Source organism: Ascaphus truei, chromosome 17, assembly GCF_040206685.1.
Source record: "Ascaphus truei isolate aAscTru1 chromosome 17, aAscTru1.hap1, whole genome shotgun sequence".
Taxonomy (NCBI): domain Eukaryota; kingdom Metazoa; phylum Chordata; class Amphibia; order Anura; family Ascaphidae; genus Ascaphus; species Ascaphus truei.
This window is the reverse complement of record NC_134499.1, coordinates 32,423,001-32,444,566: the sequence shown is the minus strand read 5'-3', so window position 1 is coordinate 32,444,566 and position 21,566 is coordinate 32,423,001. Positions and strand designations below refer to the sequence as shown.

General features: G+C 47.8%; 1 protein-coding gene across 4 annotated transcripts in view; it reads right to left on the bottom strand.

Annotated features, from left to right (window-relative positions):
* RAD18 (RAD18 E3 ubiquitin protein ligase) overlaps positions 1-21,566 on the bottom strand; it is a 178,008-nt gene that overhangs the window by 123,049 nt on the left and 33,393 nt on the right. For all 4 annotated transcript variants that reach the window (XM_075574689.1, XM_075574690.1, XM_075574687.1 and 1 more), the window contains exons 7-9: positions 15,315-15,499; positions 1,634-1,707; positions 351-411 (exon numbers count right to left, since the gene is read on the bottom strand). In XM_075574689.1, coding sequence (XP_075430804.1) covers positions 351-411; positions 1,634-1,707; positions 15,315-15,499 — 320 coding nt within the window. The remainder of the gene's footprint in view (positions 1-350; positions 412-1,633; positions 1,708-15,314; positions 15,500-21,566) is intronic.

Below are 21,566 nucleotides of genomic sequence, written 5' to 3'. Positions count from 1 at the left end.
GACAATACAATAAAGAAAACGTAAATAACTAAATGTTCGGATACAAATAAGAGGTTCTGCTAATAGACATTATTTGATGACATATGAAAGAAAAGCAGAATGTGAACTTCGGAAAGAGGGGTTTGTGTGGAAGCCTTTCGGAGCAAATCATTTCATGTGCTTAATAGCAGCAGCTGTCTGGAGAGATTGATGGTTGACACATATCATTAATTTATGAGCCGCTGATTTCCGAAGCCTGAACTTCAGGAGAAGTGTAGATATGAAAAGCCGCCGTTCCACCCCTCCGTCCCCGTCCCCCCCCCTCTTTGGTGGAGAATGCGAATTGGCACAATGCCAGTCTCATTACTTACGGTATTGTTGGTGAATTCCTTCAATTTCTTCCTCGGTCTGACCTTTAGTGAAAGTCATGCCCTGCAAAGTGAGGAAATATACTCAGCTGTGAGATGCAAACACAAGCTATTAACCCCTTCACTGGTGAAGGCATCTGCTCTAAGGCACCTTCCATCCAAAAAAGGGGTTAAGGCAAAACTTCTTATTCAAGGACAGCATTTTCCCCTCATTACCCCTGAAACTGTGTATCCCAATACGTTCATTAAAGGACATGTCGTCAGAACGAGCACCAGGTCTTCTGTGGGTGCTTTAAATTTGTGTACATTCAGACACCTACCATCCAAACTGAGAAATTCGCAGTAAAACCTGGTTCCCCATCCTAGGAAAGGCAGGTGTTAAACATTAACTGTATCGCTCACTTTTACAGAGCCATGCAGAGCAAAGACAATAGTACGGGTACGCTTCATGTCATAAATACAATGAAAAATAAAATACACAGAGTGCACAACACCGACTCTCTTCTTGTATTTACTAAAGTTACAACTAAGATATCTGCATTTACTACAACAGCTCAAAAGAGCAAACTAAATACGCAAATCCCAAAATAAAAAGTACAAAATATACCACGAGGGGCCAACTCCAGTCCTCAAGGGCCACCAACAGGTCAGGTTTTAAGGATATCCCAGCTTCTGCACAGGTGGAGCAGTCAACGACTGAGCTACTGATTGAGCCACCTGTGCTGAAGCACAGATATCCTTAAAATGTGGCCTGTTGGTGGCCCTTGAGGACTGGAGTTGACCACTCCTGAAATATACAATAAACACTAATTTTGTCTGTGGCTAATTGGAAACTTATATCTTAGGGGGAAAAAACAATGTACCGAGTCCAAAGTGACAGGGATCAGGCAGAAGTAGAGACTGATTATTACATTTAGTCTGCTATTCTTATGCTGTCCATTTTAGGAAACAATGCCAAAAAAAACAATATAAATCAATATTTTTATGAGACTTCACCATAGAAATATTCCATCAGGACTAATTCTAAAGGAAATGTAACATGGGACTGAGCCCTTAATACATCTTCAATCCATCCTTTTATGGGTCACTGGTACTCTTGGGTACCGGTAGTAACAAGGGTGTCATAATAATCATCCTGCATGGTCTTTTGTCTCTCAGAAAAGAATAGCACAGGATTGGCTGACAGGAGGACATTGCAAGCCACAGGAGGGGAGCCCGGACAGTCACTACTGATAAGAAACCTTTCCCCAAACTGATACATTAGGGACTTTCAGTTTCATACTCACACGTTCCCCATCTTTAGCCTCCAGAAGTGAGCGGTTCTTCTCGTTATTTTCAACCTCGCAAACTATTTCTGCAGCTATTAAAACAAAAACGCATGTTAGGATAAACGCCGTGTGGGCCGAAGCAAAAGCAACAGAGGAGCATTGCCACTTGAAATAAAAACGACACTATTGCTGTATACTTCATTGGGACATGCAGAATAGAAGCGAATGCGTAAACCGATGGTGGGCTCCACATTCAGAGCCAAGGAAACACACTTGCTGCGCGCAAACACACTTTGCTGCGCACACACACACCTTGCCGCGCACACACACACCTTGCTGCGCACGCACACACACCTTGCTGCGCACACACACACACCTTGCTGCGCACGCACACACACCTTGCTGCGCACACACACACACCTTGCTGCGCACACACACACCTTGCTGCGCACACACACACCTTGCTGCGCACACACACACCTTGCTGCGCACACACACACACCTTGCTGCGCACACACACACACCTTGCTGCGCACACACACACACCTTGCTGCGCACACACACACACCTTGCTGCGCACACACACACACCTTGCTGCGCACACACACACCTTGCTGCGCACACAGACACCTTGCTGCGCACACACACACACCTTGCTGCGCACACACACACACCTTGCTGCGCACACACACCTTGCTGCGCACACACACACACCTTGCTGCGCACACACACACACCTTGCTGCGCACACACACACACCTTGCTGCGCACACACACACACCTTGCTGCGCACACACACACACCTTGCTGCGCACACACACACACCTTGCTGCGCACACACACACACCTTGCTGCGCACACACACCTTGCTGCGCACACACACACACCTTGCTGCGCACACACACACACCTTGCTGCGCACACACACACCTTGCTGCGCACACACACACACACCTTGCTGCGCACACACACACCTTGCTGCAGAGATCAGGGTGGGAAAAGGAAGCCGGCTTTACTGCTCCGGAAAATATTGGCACAGATCTCTCAGAAATCTCGACCTGATGTCATCCTCCCATTTGTCTTTAAGATTCCCTCACCAGAAACAGGATCTGAAAGTTTTTTCCGATGTTTTTTTTTTCTAAAGCAGGCCAGTTCACGTGTTCAGATGTGCACACGTCGAGTAATGCAGATTCATAAAAAGCAGTTTATTGATGAGCTACGATGTAAGCTTTGGGTGTAACCAAAATGAAGGACTTGCGTTTTGCTTTTGGTCTCGCCAAGTTTGTTCTTTAATGCAGGGGTGCGCAAGCTTTTCCCCCTGCGCCCCCCTGCCTGCTCTCCCCCACTTACATTGACTCCGGTGTCAAATGATGCTTTGGGGGTCATGTGACGTCGCGTTGCATTCCATGACCCTGTGGTGGCATTTACCATCGCGTTGCCCGAAGCCAAGGGAAGGGAATTTACAGAGGTCTCTCGCGGACCCCCGCCATTTACTTTAAATGCCTTTGGGAAGAGCACAGGGCCTATGTAACCGCTGCGCCCCCTACCCCCCTCCACCAGTTTGCACAGCTCTGCTTTAATGTATCAAAAAAAAGTCAGCAATACAGAAAAAAAAAATCTGTATACAGGGAGAGGAAAAGCCTGACGAAGGGGCTAGGCGGCCTTGAAACGTTGCTCTATTGTGCAGATATAACAGTGTGTCTGATAACTTTCCCTTTCCCTGTGTGTGCAGATTGTTTCTGCATTGCAGTTTTTTTTATACATTAAAGAAGAAACTTGGCGAGACCAAAAGCAAAACGTTAATCCTTCATTGTCTTTGATTTACTTTTTGCGTGCTGATCCACTTTGTTCTTTGTATAACTGTATGCATCTTGCGGTATACATGCAGGATCACAGCATCTCTAGCTGAATTATAGTAGACAGGGTGAGTGCCAGTTCATTCTATTTTATTTTTTATGTTTACAATACAAAGACATGATTCTGTGAATGTCCAAACAATTTGTGCATAAAAAGGTTTTATTTCGGAAAGCCACAACTGGCGGCCTGTGGAATGATTAGGATTTAATTTGATGTGACTAAAGAGATTAAGCTAAACACACTAAGGCCGAATGTTTTGTTCTGTTCTAGCATAAAGACATTACCACAGTACTTTAATAACACGAAGAAACTATTACTATGCAGCAAAATGATTATAAAAAGGTAACTCGGGCATCGCACAAGTCCCCACTCATGGGATGGTTGGGTATATTTAGCTTCGGTTGAATGGTGTGATCATCAACCCAGGCATACACATGCATGAAGTACCCAGCCCAGGCATACAGATGCATGAAGTACCCAGCCCAGGTATACACATGCATGAAGTACCCAGCCCAGGCATACACATGCATGAAGTACCCAGCCCAAGCATACACATGCATGAAATACACAGCCCAGACATACACATGCATGAAGTACCCAGGAGGTGCAAGAATACGTTCCCTGCTTTCATTAAAAAGTACATGAAGGAGAGTCCTGTGTTTGGAAAGCTCCGTACAAGTCAAGAAGAGACCTGTGAGAGTTGGAAAGCGCTTTACATGTGAAGAGACCCGTGAGAGTTGGAAAGCTCTGTACATGTGTAGAAGAGACCCGTGAGTTGGAAAGCTCTGTACATGTGAAGAAGAGACCTGTGAGAGTTGGAAAGCTCTGTACATGTGAGAAGAGACCCGTGAGAGTTGGAAAGCTCTGTACATGTGAAGAAGAGACCCGTGAGTTGGAAAGCTCTGTACATGTGAAGAAGAGACCTGTGAGAGTTGGAAAGCTCTGTACATGTGAGAAGAGACCCGTGAGAGTTGGAACGCTCTGCACTCTAACATGTAATCTATGAAGAACTCCCGTTAACCCACTAAAAGGGATGCGATTAGCCTTCCTCTCTCTCCATGACCAGTACTAGAATTTTGACTCCTTCAATTAGTGATTCACTGCACTCTACACAAGCTTAAACCACCCAGTGATAAGCCCATGGATGGCAGGTGGTTCAGCAATATCATGCCATTGCCAAATAATAAAACTAAAAATCCTGTTTATGTGAGACGATTACAAAGACAACATCTGAACGGTATAAACAGATCATAAGCTAGTATTCCAGCTTTACAGCATGAATTACAGCATGAATTACTGCTGCATTGTATGCCTCGTGTCAAGTCTCATTGCTTTCAGATCGCGGACACTATGCAGCAAACAGAATTACATGGTGACTGCATATTTTTGTTTTTATTATTTTAATCCGGCTCAGAGACAAGAAACATTCAGACCAAATGGAAAAAACAACATTAAATGCCGCACAAAAAAAAAAAGATAAAAGAATCCCAATTTTTCCAGAAAAAAAAAATGATTATTGTTTCATTGCTTTTAAGACGAGCCCTAAAAACAAAAAAGAAAACCGGGTACAGCAAGAAGGCCTTTCACACGGGAAACGGGAAGCCCACATTTAAATAATGGAGGGAAATTGCTGCCATCTCCATAAAATCATGTGTAAAAATCATTGCTACAAAAGCTTGCAGTCGCCTGGTAATGGGAACCAGTAATGAAGGGACAGAAAGGTGCCTTTCTAATGGGTAGAGAGCAGGAAGGAACTCCAATACTTAGCAAAGATCAACATCTCAGATTAACTAAATCACATCAATGATCACTGCCGCTTGCTCTTGGATGAGTCACCGGTATTCGTGTGCGTCAGTGCTAGAAAACACATTGATCTAGTCTAACTGGGGTACTTAACGGAGTTAAGTGGAGCTGTTCTAACCGTCCCTTCCTAGCTCCAACCCCACGGGGAAACCCTGCATTGCAATTTGCCACAAACGCCAACACCAAAGCAATTAAAGCGCATTGCCGTTTCTTACCGAAATTAGGCAATCCCTTTTCATACCGATAATAAAGGCTTCCATTCTGCCGTTACTGTAAGGGCCGCTCAGTTTGTTCTTTTGGAACAAAAAAAAAAAAAGCAGTGGCACAATGTCATCCAGCATCATGAGTTAAAGATCATTTAAATATATATACTCCCCCCATCAAACCCTAGCAAGCTTGTTCTTCTGAAGGAGCGATGCCATTATCTTTTGTTTACACTGTCCCTTTTTTTTGGCTGTTCTCTTTGCTCTTTGCAGTTGACATAAGCTTCTGTGCATGAGAAATGGCCAAATAAGGTCACCTGCAAGGAGATTATATTCCTTTCCAATCAGGAAGAAATAAATTGCTTTTGTGTTTGACGCATCTTCACAGCGCTCCGTCTCGCCCTGAACATGCTCGCTTTGCAAAGAATATTGGGACTCAGGTTAGGTCAGAATAAAAAGCATAAGGGGGAAAACACAGGTACAAAACACTAAATGAGTTACCCATCCGCAAGCAAGAAGGAGCAGCCACCAGGGCCAGGGGCCTACACCAGAAGATGTGCAGTAAGAGTAATACTCTGTTTTGATAGCACTGGGAGGGTACACAGCACAGAGCACAACATTTTACAGGCACAATGAGTCCCAACCAATTGCCTTCCCCTGCATCAATATACTGTAAATACAAATATAGGATAAGTATCTGTTGTCTAAATTTAATATAGGCTGAACACGATGGACGTGTCTTTTTTTCAACCTTATGTAACCCAGCCAGTCCACAATCTGCTCTTTTGGCAGAGGTCATTAGAAGCGTATGTTGGGTCAGAGACCAGATCATCCCATCTTAACACACTGGCCGTAACACCCCATATTAAAAAAAAAATTATAATTCACATGTCGTAGACAGGTCTGCAACCCTGCCTTTCACCATTATCACCCAGCACCCAGCACTTCCACTGTCATTTCCCAGAATCCCTTGCTGCAGTGAAAGTGCTGTGTGCTGGGTGATAATGTGAAAGGCAGAGTTGCAGACCTGCCTAAGACATGCAAATGAGCATACAGTAATATTTCCATTTGCTATACAGTATGCTTTACTGTGGAGGGTTTTTGTCACTTTTTTTTTTACACACCATAACTTAACTACAGTAAGTGTGTGTATATAAAAAAAAAATTTTTATTGGACTAACAATTTATGTCATAGGACAAGCTTTCGAGGGTTATCCTCTCTTCTTCAGGTCAGCAATACTGATATATAAAGGATATACAGCATCCCTCCCCATCCTTCTTTGTCACTTTCTCCTGGCTTCAAAACACTTTTAACACCCTACCTTATCTACAGTACATATCTGATTTCTTTTTTTTCCTCTCTCTATACTGTTTTAGCCATTGAATCCTTTGTATATCAGTATTGCTTGACCTGAAGAAGAGAGGATAACTCTCGAAAGCTTGTCCTATGATATAAATTGTTAGTCCAATAAAAAAAGGTTTCACCTAATACTGAAGAACTCATTTATTCTGCACTATCGCAACTGGACTAACACGGCTATTTTCTGATATAGATATATAGATATATATATATACTGTATATATACATACATATATATATATATATACACATATACACACACACACACACAGTGAGGCTGCTGTGAGGGAGGAGGGATCAGATATATCAAATGAAGGGGACTATAATCTTCTCTGGCCCGGGGGAAGCATCTTCACCGCAAAACGGAACAAGGCCCTCAGCTGTCCCGTTGCAGAATCCGTGCACAGGATGCAGGGGATAAGTCACTGGTCCCTTGACGTCGTAAAATCCAGTTCAATCTCACTGGGAAAGTCGCAGTCAGTCAAAGCCATGGCAGTCAAATTAGATGGTGTGCTTTTTGGGGGAGGATTTTTTGTGCCTGTGCTGTCAGAGCTAAACACTCTGGAGCTGTACACAGATTACATGTTATTCCAGTTTTCAAATCCGCACTAACACACATTAATGACTAATACCTACGTGTCAGTACTTTTATCAGAATTAGACATAGTTTCACTTCTCTCTCATAGAAAGAAGTTCAATCTGACAAAAAAATAAATAAATCAATTTCAAGTATTGTGGCGATTTACGGCATTGTGCAATGAAAATGCCAGAAGACATTCAGTGTTTTAATAAATCTGGTACACCAAAGGTTAATTTCAGTTACAGCTTAAAAATACACGCATTGTTTAATGGCAGGTCAAGCCTGTGGCCTGTTTTTCTGTGTTTGTCTAGGAGTGAGGTTATCTAAGGTCAATGCGTGATTTTGAAAATGGGGGATTGAAATATGGCGTCACAATTATTTTCCGACACTGGACATAAACAAACAAACTTTTAATATAAAGGGTGCTTTTATGTTCTGTGCAATACCAGAGGGTGTGACCAGGAAGATATTCCACAGACTAGGTTAAATCAAGGGTCTGACAACGATTCGCAAGGAGTATATATGCCATATTTACTTGATTGTAAGACTCACCATTGATTTAGCACATACAAAAATCGAGGAAATAGGGTAATAACAATTTGAGGAGAAATAGCAACCTCCAGCTCAGCCAATCAGAAGCAAGGTGGGTGGGCAGAATAGGCTAATCACAGGCGGGGCTATGGCTACATCCCGGATGGTTGAGGAGTGAGGTCAGTGTTGGTGGGAGGTGTTGGATGGGACAATTTATAGTGACCAGGAAGCATAGGCTCTGCGGCATCGAGACGTTCAGGGCTCCACGTGGCCAGCTGCATTGGTGCCAGCATATTGAACACGCCCAGAATTAACCTCCTCCCTCCACCAGCTGTGTGGGTAACCCGCTGCGACGGCTTCCCGCCGGTACTCCAGCAGTGGCCCCTCGCAGCCTCGGTTTTTTTGTTGTTAAAACATTTGATTCCAAGACGTATCCCGATTTCAGAGATGTAAAAAATGGGGGGGAAAAAGGCGCATTTTAGAATCAAGGAAATATGGTAGATCTTTGTAAAACTTTGCGATGAGACTAAATGAATCGTGCTAAACGGGCGACTGTAAGAATGCAAAGGTCAGAAATCCATTGGTCGCTCAAACTTGGCATAAAACCCAGGAAGTTTCATACCCACCCGTGTATTATATTTATACAAACACCTGTGAAAGTGGCATCCTTCCAAATATTATAGAAATAAAGATATGGGACATTTTCTATATCCAGGCGTCTTTATATTGAAGAGAAAAAAAAATTATTCTAGCCATAAAAGGGTCATTAAAGATTGAGGCGTTTGGCAGTCCGTGGCACCAGTTGGTTTGAGCCTTTTGCGAGTATTAAACTTATTCTTATACTAGAGCCTTATTGCCTTTAAGGGTTCTGTCACAGCATTGTGTTTACCTCATTATAAGGAAGACAGCTTCTCTGGCATATTTTTTCCTAGAATACTGTGCGGACATTGATGCTTTATGTGTGACAGACTATTTATATGCCAATAGCACTTCAGTATCTTTAGTCATTTTGTGCTTTAGCTGCCATTTTGGGATCCTTGTCTACAGACAGTTCTATATTCTCATTGGTATTTCTTGTGTTTGTTTGGCTTATTTGGGAGCACTTGTTCTGTACAGGGAAAAGGGAAGTACCTAGATTGAACTGATTCAAGGGAACGGGCTAGAAGAAGGAGCTAGGAGCCCCGAAACTTTGCCCCCTTATTCCCCTGTCTTTTCCTTTCCCTTCTCCCCCCCTTCCCTTTTGTCCTTGTCCCTCTTAGGCACGTTCTATAGTGCCTGGCGCGTGCTACGCCGTGTGCGCGCGGATTTTAAGTTGACTGACGTTAGTCAGCCTTTCTATACAAGGGCCGCACGCGCACGGCAGGGAGAAGAGAGCCGACAGATAGCGGCGAAGATGAGGAAAATCATCTTTTCGCGCCGCTGCCTGCGCTCAAATGTATGTATGCGTGTGTATGTATGCGCGTGTATGTATGCGCGTGTATGTATGCGCGTGTATGTATGCGCGTGTGTGTGCGCGCGCAAGTCTAATAATTTTTTTCTTTTTACTAATGTTTTTGTTTTTAATAAATAATAAATTACACACAAACACACACACACACACACACACACACACACACACACACACACACTCGACACAGTATACTCACGAAAAGCATGCGGCACGTGCACGCACGTTCGCGTTCGCATAGGAACGTGTGGCTGCAAGCTGTATATAACAGCCCTACAAGTGTCTCCTGTGTTGATTATATTGTATACACCTCTTTTTATGCGTTTTGCTCGCTGTGAGCTATTTAGTTCTTTGAGTGAAGTAACTGGGTGTTGCATTTTTTTTGCATCTCGTTGTGATTATAAGCTTACCACATTATCTATCTACATATGTATGTTTGCTCTACGTAATTTCTACTACAAAAACATTACTTTTTTTTTTGACAAACATTGTTGCCATCGTATCTGAGTGCTGGGAACTCCCTCTGTGTTATATATATTGTCATTAACGATTGATGGAGCGGGATTAAGGATATGTCCAAAAGGTGGGCCTATGTTGTTTTCAATTATAGGAAATGTAGGATATAAGCCACGCATTTGGAAATATACAATTAGAAATTCAACATAGAGGGTGTATTGTATATGGCACACGTGGATTTCCATAGTTGCAACTGCAAGCCTCTCTGATGGAATCCTGATGATGTTATTCGTTATGGTAATTAGATGATCTATTTTCCCCCTTTTATTTTTTAAGAAAGGTCTGCATTTATTGTACTGTATGTTCTTGTAATAATCTTTTTCTGTAACCTAAGCACATTTAGAAGGGAGTAATTACATTTTCGGACACATTTTGCTACAATAGATGTGTGTGTGCTAGTTACATATTTTTCTGAGTAAAAAGAGACCAAAGACTCTGCAAGTACATCTTGATATGTCTCTGGTGGTGGCAGCGATAAGGTGATATTTGTGACAGGATGAGGGGAGATATTACTCATTTGAGGGACCCTGCAGGAGTGTAACGTGAGTCAGCCAAGTACAGTAGCTGTGTGTATTAACCCTTGTCACATATACAAGTGACGTGCGCCGAACGTGACAGACATGGTTACACTTCTCTCATTGAACTTCTTTCCATCTGACTAAATATTTTGTGATTCAAGGCATTGCTTTGTTCTCCATACCACTTCTGGCAGTGGAACGGTTAAAGTGCAGGCGGCCGTAGATCACAAAATAAAATATAATCCTGAGTGGATTGCTGCTTTAAAGTACTTATCTTACTATATATAATTGAAAGCACTGTATGTTTGCCTGCCTGGATGTCCGGTGTCCCTAGGGGAAATCTCATTGGTCCCTTGGGCCGCCCGCCCCCGCACACCTCTCATTGGCCTGAGGCGGAGTGACGGGCCAAAGGGGACGGACGGGGACACACACACAGACACACACACAGACACACAGACACACAGACACACAGACACACAGACACACAGACACACAGACACACAGACACACAGACACACACACACAGACACACACACACAGACACACACACACACACACACAGACACACACACACACACACACACACACACTCTCTCTCTCTCTCTCTCTCCCCCGTCAGTTGGACCGCAGCTCACCTTCCACACACCCCCCCTCCTCTCCCGGTGCCCCTCACTCTCTCCCCCCTCCCCCTCACTCTCCCCCCTCCCCCTCACTCTCTCCCCCCTCCCCCTCACTCTCTCCCCCCTCCCCACCTCACCCAAATCCCCACTCTCCGCAACATCCCCAGCCGCACCATCACCCTCACCGTGCGCCGCGGAGGAAGCGCGGCCCTCCTGCTCAGCTGCAAACTACAGGCTCCTCCCCCCTCGCGGCGCGGCCCGGGCCTCCTGCTCTCCCCCTCACGTGCGCCGATCCCGGAGAGGGGAAGCGCGGCCCGGGCCTCCTGCTCTCCCCCTCACGTGCGCCGATCCCGGAGGGGAAGCGCGGCCCGGGCCTCCTGCTCTCCCCCTCACGTGCGCCGATCCCGGAGAGGGGAAGCGCGGCCCGGGCCTCCTGCTCTCCCCCTCACGTGCGCCGCTCCCGGAGAGGGGAAGCGCGGCCCGGACCTCCTGCTCTCCTCCTCACGTGCGCTGCTCCGGAGAGGGGAAGCGCGGCCCGGGCCTCCTGCCACTCTTGCCCCCCGGGGTCAAGGTAAGTCACCCACCGTCTCCCACCCACGCACTGTCACCCAGTCACCCACCCACACACCCACCCAGTCACCCACACACCCACCCAGTCACCCACTCACTCAGTCACCCACCCACTCAGTCACCCAAAAACTCACTTAGTCACTCAGTCACCCACCCACCCACTCAGTCACCCACCCACTCAGTCACCCACCCACTCAGTCACCCACCCACTCAGTCACCCACCCACCCACTCAGTCAACTCAGTCACCCACCCACCCACTCAGTCACCCACCCACCCACTCAGTCACCCACCCACCCACTCAGTCACCCACCCACCCACTCAGTCACCCACCCACCCACTCAGTCACCCACCCACCCACTCAGTCACCCACCCACCCACTCAGTCACCCACCCACTCAGTCACCCACCCACCCACTCAGTCACCCACCCACTCAGTCACCCACCCACCCACTCAGTCACCCACCCACTCACTCAGTCACCCACCCACTCACTCAGTCACCCACCCACTCACTCAGTCACCCACTCACTCACTCAGTCACCCACCCACTCAGTCACCCACCCACTCAGTCACCCACCCACTCAGTCACCCACCCACTCAGTCACCCACCCACTCAGTCACCCACCCACTCAGTCACCCACCCACTCAGTCACCCACCCACTCAGTCACCCACCCACTCAGTCACCCACCCACTCAGTCAGTCACCCACTCAGTCAGTCACCCAGTCACCCACCCATTCAGTCAGTCACCCAGTCAGTCACCCACTCACCCACCCATTCAGTCAGTCACCCAGTCAGTCACCCACTCACCCACCCAGTCAGTCTCCCACTCACCCACCCAGTCAGTCTCCCACTCACCCACCCAGTCAGTCACCCAGTCAGTCACCCACTCACCCACCCAGTCAGTCTCCCACCCAGTCAGTCTCCCACTCACCCACCCAGTCAGTCTCCCACTCACCCACCCAGTCACCCACTCAGTCACCCACTCACCCACCCAGTCAGTCACCCACTCACCCACCCAGTCAGTCTCCCACTCACCCACCCAGTCAGTCTCCCACTCACCCACCCAGTCAGTCTCCCACTCACCCACCCAGTCAGTCTCCCACTCACCCACCCAGTCAGTCTCCCACTCACCCACCCAGTCAGTCTCCCACTCACCCACCCAGTCACCCAGTCAGTCACCCACTCACCCACCCAGTCAGTCTCCCACTCACCCACCCAGTCAGTCTCCCACTCACCCACCCAGTCAGTCTCCCACTCACCCACCCAGTCAGTCTCCCACTCACCCACCCAGTCAGTCTCCCACTCACCCACCCAGTCAGTCTCCCACTCACCCACCCAGTCAGTCTCCCACTCACCCACCCAGTCAGTCTCCCACTCACCCACCCAGTCAGTCTCCCACTCACCCACCCAGTCAGTCTCCCACTCACCCACCCAGTCAGTCTCCCACTCACCCACCCAGTCAGTCTCCCACTCACCCACCCAGTCAGTCTCCCACTCACCCACCCAGTCAGTCTCCCACTCACCCACCCAGTCAGTCTCCCACTCACCCACCCAGTCAGTCTCCCACTCACCCACCCAGTCAGTCTCCCACTCACCCACCCAGTCAGTCTCCCACTCACCCACCCAGTCAGTCTCCCACTCACCCACCCAGTCAGTCTCCCACTCACCCACCCAGTCAGTCTCCCACTCACCCACCCAGTCAGTCTCCCACTCACCCACCCAGTCAGTCTCCCACTCACCCACCCAGTCAGTCTCCCACTCACCCACCCAGTCAGTCTCCCACTCACCCACCCAGTCAGTCTCCCACTCACCCACCCAGTCAGTCTCCCACTCACCCACCCAGTCAGTCTCCCACTCACCCACCCAGTCAGTCTCCCACTCACCCACCCAGTCAGTCTCCCACCCAGTCAGTCTCCCACCCAGTCAGTCTCCCACCCAGTCAGTCTCCCACCCAGTCAGTCTCCCACCCAGTCAGTCTCCCACCCAGTCAGTCTCCCACCCAGTCAGTCTCCCACCCAGTCAGTCTCCCACCCAGTCAGTCTCCCACCCAGTCAGTCTCCCACTCACCCACCCATTCAGTTTCCCACTCACCCACCCATTCAGTTTCCCACTCACCCACCCATTCAGTTTCCCACTCACCCACCCATTCAGTTTCCCACTCACCCACCCATTCAGTTTCCCACTCACCCACCCATTCATTTTCCCACTCATCCACCCATTCAGTCTCCCAGTCACCCACCCATTCAGTCTCCCACTCACCCACCCATTCAGTCTCCCACTCACCCACCCAGTCTCAACCAAAACCACCCACCCAGTCTCACCCAAAACCACCCACCCAGTTACTGACCCCACCTACCCACTCACCGACCCTGAAAAAGTCACCCAGTCACCGACCCACCCACCGACCCACCCACCGACCCAAAGTCACCCACCCACCCACCGACCCAAAGTCACCCAAAGTCACCCACCCACCGACCCAAAGTCAAACTGACCCAAAGTCACCCACCCACCCACCGACCCAAAGTCATACACCCACCCACCGACCCAAAGTCACCCACCCACCGACCCAAAGTCACCCACCCACCGACCCAAAGTCACACACCCACCGACCCAAAGTCAAACCGACCCAATGTCACCCACCCACCGACCCAAAGTCACCCACTCACCCACCCATTCAGTTTCCCACTCACCCACCCATTCAGTTTCCCACTCACCCACCCATTCAGTTTCCCACTCACCCACCCATTCATTTTCCCACTCATCCACCCATTCAGTCTCCCAGTCACCCACCCATTCAGTCTCCCACTCACCCACCCATTCAGTCTCCCACTCACCCACCCAGTCTCACCCAAAACCACCCACCCAGTCTCACCCAAAACCACCCACCCAGTCACTGACCCCACCTACCCACTCACCGACCCTGAAAAAGTCACCCAGTCACCGACCCACCCACCGACCCAAAGTCACCCACCCACCCACCGACCCAAAGTCACCCAAAGTCACCCACCCACCGACCCAAAGTCACCCACCCACCGACCCAAAGTCACCCACCCACCGACCCAAAGTCATCCACCCACCGACCCAAGTCACCCACCCACCGACCCAACTCACCCACCCAACCACCGACCCAAAGTCACCCACCGACCCAAAGTCACCCACCCACCGACCCAAAGTCAAACTGACCCAAAGTCACCCACCCACCCACCGACCCAAAGTCATACACCCACCCACCGACCCAAAGTCACCCACCCACCGACCCAAAGTCACCCACCCACCGACCCAAAGTCACACACCCACCGACCCAAAGTCAAACCGACCCAATGTCACCCACCCACCGACCCAAAGTCACCCACCCACCGACCCAAAGTCAAACCGACCCAAAGTCACCCACCCAGTCACCCACCCACCGACCCAAAGTCAAACCGACCCAAAGTCACCCACCCAGTCACCGACCCACTCAGTCACCAACCCACCCACCCACTCAGTCAAGTGTCACCCACCCACACACTCAGTCAACTCACTCACCCACCTAGCTGTCATGGGGGGGGGGGGAAGCCCAACCCTGTCGTACGCCCCCCCAAAATTACATCCCGGGCAACGCCGGGTCTCTCAGCTAGTAATTTATATATATGGGAGGGAAGCTTGTCCACCGGCACTTGTTTTATGACACAACAGATAAGATTTCCGGACTTTTACCTGATTTGGGGTTTTGGGAGTCGCACTGTGCATTAAACATTTGAACAAACTCCTGGTGCCTCCTAATCATGTGCTTCTTGGACCCTTGGGCGGACAGACCGACCTCCTTGAGCTTCTTCCTCAGGTCACGCTCGGACAGCAGGTTGTACACAACTTTGGCCATGGACTTTCTCCTGTGGACAGAGCTGCACCAAACACAATTAAGTAAAAAAAGAGGATTCAACGTGTCTTGAGCTCAGAAAATAACAGGTGTTTCTTGATCAAACATACAGGGATTGTGTGCTTTCCAGCCTCGGAAACCCTTTTTCATCAACCTATTTTATTCCGGGGGGGCCATTGCACACGCTGACCTGTCCGTAACGGGGTTAAGCTACGAGCATCTTAAAAAAGGGAAGGCCGTATATTTACAAGCTGTTTGCCATCATTATAACAGCAGAATAATTGCCAGGACGTCTGTCACAAAGCACCCCTCTCTCATTACTCCAAGGATTGCTGTTCAGAAATAACAGCGTTTTCTTTGGCTGGTTTAATATTTCGGAGGATAAATTCTCTAGTCTAGTAAGGGCTGTCCCTTGACTGAGATCCTGCTTTGGAGGTTGTCTTGGTGATATAAATAATAAGGGTTTGGGGTGACTTCCTGGTATTTTAGAAATTAAAAAATGAAACGGTTCTCAGAGAAAGCACAGTCTAGCAAAGTACGGGTTAGTACTTAAATTGCTCGACTTGGAACAATTTTACATTTTCCTTGAAGTGCCACATTGTGGCCCGCTAGATTTGGGCAAATGGATGGGAAAATTATACTGCTAAAATATAAAGAGACTTTCAATCTGTGACGGTGTGTTTAGGTAGAGAAGCACAATTGTAACAGCATATATTCTGAAAGGACAAAGTCCCACACTCCAGGCAACATACTTCATATCATAGATGAGGACAGGGATGCTCAATTTAACTCCTGTCCTCAATCCCCCCCAACAGGTCAGGTTTTCAGGATATCCCAGCTTCAGCACAGGTGGCCCAATCGAAGACTGATGGAGCCAGGTGTGCTGAAGCAGGAACTGAGCCATCTGTGACAAACCTGGGATATCCTGAAAACCTGACCTGTTGAGGGGGGGAGGGAGGATCTTGAGGACTGGATTTGAGCACCCCTGGATTAGGAGGTATGGAGATGAGCCAGGAATAAAATGCAGATTGTACGGTGACCTCTGTTTATTAATCTCACCCATAACAGGGGGGATATATTGCAACGGTACAGTGTGTACGGAATAAGATCACTGTGGAGTATAATCAAAAACAAGAACCGGCAGCAAAACATCTCCGAATGTGTCAGATTAACAACAACAAAAAAACGTTCTCCCTACAAACCATGTGGGTTTTTTTTTGTTGTTTTTCTGGAGCTCTCTTTCATAGAGACACATTTTCATGCATAAACAGTCTATAAGAGTATCAGCCGTTATAATGACAGGGCCCAAGTCCCAAAGATGATGATTTAATGTTTCATCATCCATGAGACAAAAATGTCTGCAGGCATCATCCTATAAATGCGCTGTTAAAAGTAAATACAAAATACGGGTTATTGTGGAAGTAACACAAACAAGATAGCATGTCATGTAGCCGTGCGAACGGAGCTTTTCAAACCTCACAGGTCTTCGCATTCATATGAGGTTTTCGAAGATCACATCTGTGGCAAGCTCTTATTTGTCCATTAGCATCACATTAGCAAAAGCATCACAACCAACAGCTATTAATACAAATAAAACAAGCACAGGGGATTGCAGCTTTAAAGGCCGTACTTTTAATTTCTCAAGGAGCAAACACACAGTAATCCCATGCCCACATGGAGTTCTCCTGACAGCCAGCTCCCTGCCTAGTGACCCGTGAATGCCTCTCACCCGTCCACCGCAGAGCTCTGCCAGCTGACCCTTCCCTGCAGCCAACATCTGCCAGATAACGGAGCACATGTGCCGGGCCGGTCACTGTGCTTCCCCAGACAAAATCCAATCACAGTCACACTGTCATTTAGATTTTGTCTCAGACACGCATGATGAATGAAACGCCACTTTCCACTGACAGGAACAGGATAAGGAGCCCAGGGCTGCAGCCTCCAGCAAAGCAGCAAGAATTGGATTAGGTGATGGTCGGATAGCAGAGGAAGACTGCCAAAAAGTTACATTGCAATTCTATTCGCTGTGGGGTGGTGGGAGGAGGGTGGCGGGCTACTGGTTAAGGAGGATTACTATTGCACACCATATATTGCAAAATCGTTCATATTTAGCGGTGCACTTGCGTTGAAAGAAGTGCTGCTAGAGGCACAGTTGTCAAAAGGATCAACACAGTCATGACTATGGAGAGACTCACAGCGATGCTCCATAAAAAATTGCAGCAGTTCCAAAAAACTTGGGAACCGTGGCTGGAGTCCCGACCCCCGGGGCAGGCCTAGGTCCAAGCCGTAAGGGCCCCCCCCCCTTCCACCTCTCTATCCCCATCTGTCTGTCCCCTCCCCCCCCTTTTCTCTATATGTTAAAATGTTTATTGGAAACTCTCTTTCACCATTTCGGTCATGTGCACATGACAATTCTGTATCCTTGGTTATATTTTTCCAATTAAAAAAAAAAAAAGAGTGGGAGAAAGAAGTGCTGCTGGAAATCCAAATTATACACGGATGTAAGAATAACACAAGGCACCGCGGATGTTTCTAAATGCTATTTAATGAGCCAAAAACTTAGCGACATTTCGACCAAAGCGGTCTTTTTCAAGTGGCTCTAGTTGAAACGTCACAAAGTTTTTTGGCTCATTAAATAGCATTTAGAAACATCCGCAGTGCCTTGTGTTATTCTTATATCAGGGCTACTCGTTAAGGCGCTGGCATCAAACTGGAGGCACCTATTCAAAACCCAGTGCAAGCAGCCTGCTCATCATGAGGAGTTTTGTACGAAGTGTTTGGCAGCTGCACCAGTCCGTATAACAGGGATTTTATAGGTTTAATATTATAGAGCACATTCCCACTTGGGAGGTCTTTTCACTTTGCTGCAAGAACAGGGCCTACTATGGTTCTTTCCCCTCATGCAGAGGTAAAGGGGAGGGGTCACAGTGTAGTGTAGGGCCTGCATTTTTGTTACACCTTGACGTTTGGTATGCAGGCTTACGACGCGTTGGCCAAAGGGTTTAACTAAATAACCAAGTAATTATTATTATTATTGAAGTATTTAAACTGTCTTTTGTTTATTATAGCGCACCAAAGATGCTCAGAGGGCGACAGCGCATACACCGACATCCCCCGAAGTCAACTGTAAAATGCGAAGATTTATACTAAAAGTTATACGGGGAATGGAATAACTCTGCCCAAGTGTTCCTATATGTATAGGGCAGCTGTGTGCAAAATGGCAGCGCCATCTAAAATGGACAATGATTATCAAAACAGTGTATGCGTGCGGATTTGTGTGTTCGCTTCAGTGTACAGCAAATCTTCCTGTTCATTACAGTTTAGTGAACCGCACATTACGCAACGGTCATCGAAGTAAAGACAGAAGTGAAAGGAACAGCGCCAGCGAGACGGCAGAACAGTTTCACAACTCAATGACAAAACATTTATCCCTATACAACAAGCACTTTAACACGCTTCATTTCGCTAAGGACCGTGCAAGAAATAATTAAATGGTCTAGTGCCATCTGCAGCACAGAGAATGTTATTTCACTTAACCAGTTCAGTACTGGAGGACAATACAACAGACTGCGTAGCAGAATCCGTTCCTCAACTGTAAGGCCGTGTACATAGTAGGCACGGCGATGCCTGGCCTGTGGTATCTGGAGGGAGAGACGCGACGGGGAGGCGTGTCGGAGGCATGCCCGTGACGTCTGGTGAGCGGTTCGCCCTCATTGGCTAAACCCGTGACCCGACCGACGCGCGACAAAAATCAAATGATTTTGTCTCGCGAAAATTCAGCCGCGCTGTCGCTCTCATGCACAAGCGCGGGCGCTCTATGGCCGTCCCCATTGACTTGCGGCCTTTTGTGTAGCCCCGACTACGGACGTGGCCCAACGATATCCAAGGCATAAACTTGTCAAAATGTTTCACTGCAGGGAGAAACAAAAACATGTGTGCTTGCTCAGCACTTTGCTTCGGGCATTAACTGCAGTCTGATGTCAGTCAAAACAAAGCAAATCAAAACCGTGGTATCTGTGCCTCTGTCCCCACATGCCCCACAATTATTTTGTAAAAATCTGCTTTTCATAAACTCCTACGGCTTTTACAAAAAGCTGCAAAATTAATTGGGCATCACACAATCTTTGCTAAAACCCAAAATTGTTCCAGACAGCAATATTTCACAATGTCCAAATACATAAATAATTCATGTAGATGGGGATGGTTAACCAGCCTAGAAGACATCACGAGTTCGGATAAGTAGAGAAAGTAAAACACTGGATCAGAAGACTATTTGCGAGAGAGAATCTCGACATCTCAGAGGGGTTTTTTTTGAGGGCGCTGGCCTTATGGGAGATTCTAGTTCCTATCAAACCTGGGCCTGAACGTGACTCCTCTGTGCACCCCGACAGGTCTACGGGGAGTATTGCAAGAGAGAATATTGACACCTCAAAGAGCTGTTTTTATTTTCAAGCGCAGGTTTGTCACACGCTGAGCAATACATGGTCTTTGTAGCCGCTCTATTTACAGAGGGCTCAATTGTTCTTGAAACCCCTTCTTCTGATTGAATACCTGGAGTGTAGACCATAAAGATCATGACCATTGGCCTTCTCTTTTAATAGAGGGAAAAACATTTGGAAACTGGTAGTGGGCTTTTGGGCACAGCACCTTTAGAGGCAGACATCATGTTGGTGCAGATTTAGATACCCCAGCACTCCTTGCGTATAAGTATGAACTCCCCTCAGACATTAGCCACGCGGGGTAACCATGGGAGCTCCATGCCAGCTGGTACATATGCTTCCTGGTTCCGACCTAGTGATATCACTTCCGCGCTACTCCTTCGGAAGTCCCAAAGCGTGCGCACCCCGCGGGCGGCAGAGAAAGGGAGAAGCCGAGCATGTCACAAACCCCTGTAGGGAGGACGGACCTACTGTAGTTGCAACCGCCAAAGGAAGGCAGACGCCAAGCGCGTTATAGTCTGAAGGGAGAACGTTCCGAATGGCCATTTAGAACGGCAGCCGCCGGTTTTCGACCATTTGTCATGTAAAATCGGTGGCTCTCCCGCAGTAACGCGGCGAGATTTCTGCAGCCAGACTGTTGGCCCATCAGATTAACTCAGCGGGGAACATGCTGTGTGAATCCTACTGGACTACGAGTCCCATTAAAACGCAGGGAACCCCGTTGTTAATCCAGTGAGCCATTTCAGCCTGCTGTGACCATCTCACGAGTTACTGTGAGATAGCCACAGATTTTTCAAGGCAAGTGGTCTAAAACCAACAGCTACATCTGTATGTGGCACATAACCTGTGTACAGGCTCCCCAAACTGGCAACACCAGTGGCGTGGCTTCAGAAGGAGAGAGAGCATGAAAGCTCCCCTGGGTGGACTGCAAGAAAGGAAGTCAGGTAAGTCTAAACTAGGAGATAAGAAAGACTACTTGGAAAGGAGGGATGGGGCTATTTAGAGGGCCTCCGACACGTAGGTTTTTTTTTTTTGTCCTGTCTCAGCTGGAGAGTGGGACTTAACCCATTGGTGCCCACTGCCACAGAACGACCAGAACGACCAGGAGAACAAAATCAATGAAGTGCTGAATAAAACATCAAGATGTTACAATACAGGAACAATGTATGCTGTTTGCAGAAAACCTATCAATCCCTCTGCAGTACATACTCGCCATGCAAGAAGGAATGAGACTAGAAGCAGCGTGTTGGCGAAAGATTTCACACTCCGAAAGCCAGGACATTCTTATTACGCTGCGCACTTCACTTTTCCCTATAAGGTTCTCTACAGCCTGACTTACAGGATTAGCAGTGCTCCTGGCAACATGGGAGCCGGACATGCCATCATCACAACATGACGACAAGACACGGTACCATAAAGGTTGCTTATTTTCTTCCCAGTTTTGATGCCCAAGCCTTGAGAACACAGGAGCTTACAAAAGAAAAACGGCAGCAAACGAAGTGAAGCTTGTGAAGTTGGATTGACTCCACATTAAAGGGCAGCTTATTGTCTCACTAATTATATACATCACTTTTTTTCTTTGCATAATAATGTCGTTTGTTTAACAAACTAGGATCCAAGCTTCAGAGTCACAGTTTTGTGAAGACACCACTC